Source organism: Eurypyga helias, unplaced genomic scaffold (genome assembly GCF_000690775.1).
Source record: "Eurypyga helias isolate BGI_N326 unplaced genomic scaffold, ASM69077v1 scaffold13136, whole genome shotgun sequence".
Taxonomy (NCBI): domain Eukaryota; kingdom Metazoa; phylum Chordata; class Aves; order Eurypygiformes; family Eurypygidae; genus Eurypyga; species Eurypyga helias.
In genome coordinates, this window is record NW_010258619.1 from 21,175 (window position 1) to 26,942 (window position 5,768).

Sequence of the window (5,768 nt, forward strand, 5' to 3'; positions counted from 1 at the left end):
ATGAGCTGTGGCACAAAGTCTTCGACTAGTACCACTAGAATTAGCAGTGGAGGTGGTGGTGGTGGTGGTGGATTTGGTAGTGGAGGAGGGAGCAGCTGTGGAGTTCGTAAGTCTTGTGGATACTCCTCAGTGTCCAGCAGAAAATACACTTCCGGAGGAAGCGGAGGCTTTTCTGGGAGAAGCTTTGGTGGAGGAGTTTCCAGGAGCAGCTACGGAGGGGGCTTTAGCAGTGGCAGTTGTGGAAGGATTAGCCGCAGTAGCTATGGGGGGAGAATGAGTGGTGGCAGTTATGGAGGAGGAATGAGCTGTGGAAGTATGGGAGGAGGATTTGGATCAGGTGGGGGTGGTTTTGGGAGGATGGGAGGTGGTTATGGCGGCAGTTATGGCAGCTGTGGATACAGTGGAGGTGAATTTAGTGGCTTCGGGAGTAGCGGCAGCTTTGGTGGTGGCAGCTTTGGTGGAGGTGGCTTCAGTGGAGCGGGGTTTGGTGAAGATGCCGGCTTGCTCTCCACAAATGAAAAGTTGACCATGCAGAACCTTAACGATCGCCTGGCATCTTATCTGGATAAAGTGCGACGCTTGGAAGATGAAAATAGTCAACTTGAACACATGATCAGGGAGTGGTATAAAAATCAAGGTCCCACTGGCAGCAGGGACTACAGCCAATATTACAGAACGATTGAAGAACTGCAAAACCAGGTATGATGTCATTTGACTAACTTGGAACAGATTTTCCCCAGAAGGGCACTTGCCTCCTGCAGCACAATATCCCAGTTTGGAGCGATACCTTCCCTCCTTTGCTTCAGCCAGGAAGAAGATGGTGTGGGGACAAAGCCTGGCTACTGGTTTTTCTGTTCTCTTCTCTGGGTGATGTGTGCCTTCTGCCACACTTTGTGCTGGTTTTAGCTGGGAGAGAGTTAGTTTTCCTCAGACTAGCTAGTGTGAGGCTGTGTTTGGGCTGTGCTCGGAAGAATATTGATAACATGTGAGGAATTAATTTAGTTATTCTTTCCAAGAAGGTATTTCGGTTTTAACGGGTATTTGTAAACCACTATTGCCAGCAAAGCACATTCTTTTAACTGGAGGCAGTAAACTCTCCTCTCTCCACATAGCTCCTGCAGCACTAGTCAGGCTTGACCTTACCACAAAGACATCTGAGATGTGGTTCCACACAGGTATTCCTTCCCTCTGTCCGTGTGTCTGACTGCCACGAGAACTGACCGAATAACATCTGCTCTCTCCCTTCCAGATTGTTGAGGCAAATGTGGACCTCAACAGGATCCTTCTTGACACTGACACCACCAAAGTAATTGTGAATGACTACAGGCTGAAGTGAGTCTTTCCCTTCCTCCCTCATTCCACCTTCCTGCTGTGCTGGTTTTAGCTGAGGGAGTCTTCCTCACAGCAGCTTGTATGGGGCTGTGTTCTGGTTGTGCTGAGGATATTGATCACACCTGTACTCTTTGTTGAGGCCATAGCCTCTTGACTCCAACGATAGGATATGTAATCGCTGGGAAATGCATTCTGAGAGTGATTTTGTTAGTCTTTCATTACTGTTTTTCTCCAGACAAGTTATGGAAGAGTGCCACTTAGAAGGCTGCATTTTAAGTTTCTCCACCCTTGCATGTAGATTTATAAGCATATTCTTCATCATATAAATCTCAGGAATTTGTGTTAAGAATGCAGCAATGGGACTGAAGACCAAAGACGGACTGACGGGAGCTGTTCATAATCAAGACAACAAGCGGAGAGGTCTGGCAGCACATTTACTATCACCTTCCTTGTCTGTTGTTTAGGTATGAGATTGAACATAGTCTCCACCAGAGCGTGGCAAGTGATATTAATGAATTACGTCCACTTTTGGATCAGCTGACTCTAGCCAAATCTGACATGGAGACACAGTTTGAATCCCTAAAGGAGGAAATTATCTACCTCAAGAAGAACCATGAAGAGGTAAGTTTCTCCACACTTTAAAATAATAACTAACAAAAACTCAACACTCAAAGGATTTCCTGTGGGTTTCTTCCACTTGCAGGAACCAGGTTTTGGCCACTGGCTTTGATCATCCAACTTGACACAGTCTGGCTTCGGCTTTCAGGAGTATGTAGCATCCATAGCTGCCCAGAACTGGTGTAAAAAGACACTTAGGTCAACATGTGCCTCAACATGTGCCTTGTTGATGAACTTATGGAAGGAAAATTGGATAGAATATATGGAGGAGTAAAAAGAAAATATTCATACTAACTGCAATGATTTTTCCCATTGAGAATAAAAATATATAATGGGATTTTCACAAAGAGCCCATTGCATAGAATTCCTTATGGCCCTGAGGAGAAAATGTCTGGGTCCATGTGTATGCGGGGCCTGGCTGTTGCGAAGTTTGGCTTAGGAATGGCAGAGCTGCTCCCTTTCGTGAGAGGGGCAGATGAGCCCCCCTGCACAGGAGGGTGAGGATATGTGTCCCTTTCTTCTCCTTTCTTTGGAACAGTGACACCCCTCTTCACCTTCCCCATTTAAGAACCCCGTGGGGGTTTTGTGGCTTTTTTTCAGGAGATGAAAAGCCTGCAGACACAGTCAGGAGGTGATGTCAATGTGGAGGTCAATGCCACCCCTGGCATTAATTTGATGGAAAAGTTAAAAGAAATGCGTTGTGAATACGAACGGCTTATTGAGAACAACCGGAGAGAGGTGGAAAGCTGGTACGAAACCAAGGTAAAGCACAGGGGGGGTCGGATACTAAATCTTTCAAGAACTGGTCTTATATACATCCACAGAGGAAAGGCAACTTACCACGTTGTTATTTAAGGGACATTGACTTTAAAGGATTTCAGGCAGTTTGGTGTAACAGGTCAGTTCTGGAGTACTAAGGTTGTGTGGTAAAGCAGGTAGGGTCTCTGTTCCAGTAGCAAGGTGAGTTAGCAGAGTGGCACGTGGGAAGTACACAGTCCCCGTGACATTTTTCTTCATTCTTATTAATTGCTTTTATGATAACCCCACAATGTTTCCTTACTATCAAAAGTGATTTTTTCAGATGGAAGAAGTTAATCAACAAGTCCACTCAAGTGGCCAGGAGATAGAATCGAGCAACCAGCAGATCTCTGAGCTGAGGCGTGAATATCAAAGCCTGGAAATTGAGCTGCAGTCCCAAATCAGCATGGTAAGTGCAGGTATTTGCTTCTGCTTCACCCGTGACACAGGCTGTATGTGTCACTAGAAGGAAAGAATGGTTACAGCTAGAAAGTACTCCACCTGTGGAGAATGGGATACTGTCCCCACTTATCTTCAAAGAGAAGTTTATCTCTGGTTTGTAAGAGCTCCAATTTTTCCACAAAAATGAGTGAAACTTGTCACGTTCCCATAAACGCTGGATCTTGTTTTCCGTTTGCAGGTTGACTCTTTGCAATCCAACCTGGAAGACACAGAACGTCGCTACAACATGCAGCTGCAGCAGATCCAGAGTCTGATTGGCCCCTTGGAGGAGGAGTTGGCCAGCATCCGCTGCGAGATAGAGAGTCAGAACCAGGAGTACAAGATGCTTCTGGGCGTCAAGACCCGCCTGGAACAGGAGATTGCTCAGTACCGGGCCCTGCTGCAGGAGGGGACGCAAGACCTTGTGTATGTGAAGTGAGAAAAGAACAGAGCACGTTGGGTGACCCAGGGTTGCTAGATTAGGCACAAAGCAGGTAGTTAACAGTCAAGGTTTGCAACACCGACCAGGCACTGAATTGAGTCTAATGTAGCTATCGACCAAACACTTCCCAGGTTTGAGGTACGACACGTTTCTTGGCAAAGTCATTCAGAATATAAATCATGTGAGGAAAAATTAATGTAGAAATTCTGAAAAAACAATTTGGGGCTGGACAAGAAAATCCACATACACAGCCTTAACTTTACCCAGGTTCCAGAAAGGCCAGGAACTGAATGGGCTGAAGTCACCCTGGAAAAGACCGTAAGCAGCAAAATACCATCGTTTTCCAGACCTTCCTAAAAATCTCAGGGTGCAATTCTCTGAAAGTTCAAGCTATTTCAGTTGCCCTCATGCAGTCAGCCTGCTTCATGCAGTCATCCTGCTTCATGCCACCCTCATGCAGGTGGCACCTGCAAGAACAGCTAAAGGTTCGTTGTCTGCCTTTCCAACGTGGAGCGCAGTAACACCATACATTGATAGAGCAGCAATGCTAAATCTTGCCAGAAATATCTGAGCAGAAGGTGGGAAAGGCAAACATTCTGGCTTTCAAGCTGAAATTGAAACGGAGATTGATTGTTGGCTCCACATTGGTTGTGTTGTTGACCTGTGCTATTCCTAAAAGGAGAAGTACAGGCAGGAGAAGTGCAGGCTCCCGCACAGTTTCTGTAGACAGATTTCCTTCTGAGGTCAAAAGTGCATTTGGTTAACATTTCTTCTTCTTTCTCTCTCTTTACAGAATACCAGAAGGAACAGGAGGAGGCATGGGATGTGGTAGAACAGGAGGTGGTGGCTATTCTTCTGGAGGAGGAAGAGGTGGTAGCATGAGCAGTGGATATGGAGGCGATGGCAGCGGAATGGGAGGAGGAATGGGAGGAGGAATGGGAGGGATAAGCTGTGGATCTGCTGGAGGAGGAGGAGGAAGGGTCTCAGGAGGGGTCAGCAGTTCCCACGCCTACTCTTCGTCTTCCCAGTCTCAGTCCTGCAGGAGTGGTGGTGAAAGCCAAGGTGAGAACTGTTGTATGGTCATGTTGCTCTCTCAGCCCCATCCTTACTAATTTACACACCATGTCAACATACTCTTCCAGAGGGAAACAGTAACCAGGATAAACTAAAACTTCTGGAACGTGTTAGATTTACTTTTACTAAAAATTTGTTCTATTAGCATGCCAAGGATCAACTCCGCTTAAGAAACACACATTGGATTCCTGTTCAGTTTTGTGGGTGACATCAGCTAATCATACAGCTAACACCCGAGCGGCTTTTCTCCATCTCTCTCATTCTTTTCAGAACCTCATAAATACCACTGCTTCTGAACCACGATGAAGCTGTCCTTGATGCTTTTGGAATGCTTACGGGCACCTAGCACGCAGCCAAGGAAATACTGGTGCCTCAGAGCTTCAGTGCCAGCACTGAAGAATTTACTGCTTGCTTTGTTTCTAAACAGGCTACGGAAGAAAACCTTTTGACTAAGAATATACACTGAGGATCCTACAGTGCAAGACCTTTCAAACAGGAATTGGCCCAAATCCTTTACATTCCCCACGCTCCTGAAGAAAAAAAGATGCTCGTAGATGTCATCTAGCCCAAGTGGGCTGCCTGCCCGCCTGCCACGCTACACGCTGCTTCTGCTCGGAATGCTTTGAGGCTTCAGTCACTGGCACTTGAGCTACTTGCTTTGCAGATTTGACCTGTCTGTTACTTGGGCTGTTGTGTATCAGCAAATTGTCACTAATAAAACTTCATTTCTGTCTGATGCAACCAGAATCCTGTGTGTAGGTTTTCTTCCCTTCCCTTCTTTGCACATGAAAATGCAAAGCCGTGCCAACACACACCTCCAGGTAGAAAAGCTTCTAATACATTACAATCATTGATCAAGAAATTGAGAGTTAAAGCACAATTTCTGAGCATTCAGGGCAGATCGCAATCTTGGAGCATCCTGTGCTGTGCCTTTGGTTTTTAATATCATACCAGATACTCCCGTGGAGCTGAGCTCTAAGACTCGCCAGCAGCTGAGTATCAGCCGGAAGAGCCTGCAGCATCTCAGCACGGTGTGAATGCTGCAGCTGGCATCAGAGTGCCC

The 5,768-nt window shown here is 46.3% G+C and overlaps 1 protein-coding gene across 1 annotated transcript; it reads left to right on the plus strand.

Moving 5' to 3' along the window:
* LOC104511690 (keratin, type I cytoskeletal 13-like) lies at nucleotides 1-5,158 on the plus strand. Its single transcript, XM_010154405.1, has 8 exons — nucleotides 1-699; nucleotides 1,250-1,332; nucleotides 1,797-1,953; nucleotides 2,551-2,712; nucleotides 3,032-3,157; nucleotides 3,389-3,615; nucleotides 4,425-4,693; nucleotides 5,133-5,158. Exons 1-8 carry the CDS (start codon nucleotides 1-3, stop codon nucleotides 5,156-5,158), a joined length of 1,749 nt encoding a protein of 582 aa, XP_010152707.1.
* Nucleotides 5,159-5,768: the final 610 nt, after the last annotated feature.

Coding starts and splice junctions, on each gene's coding strand:
- LOC104511690 (XM_010154405.1), top strand. CDS start 1: ATGAGCTGTGGCACAAAGTCTTCGACTAGTACCACTAGAATTAGCAGT. Junction 1,333..1,796: donor GTGAATGACTACAGGCTGAA/GTGAGTCTTTCC, acceptor TCTGTTGTTTAG/GTATGAGATTGAACATAGTC. Junction 4,694..5,132: donor GAGTGGTGGTGAAAGCCAAG/GTGAGAACTGTT, acceptor GTTTCTAAACAG/GCTACGGAAGAAAACCTTTT.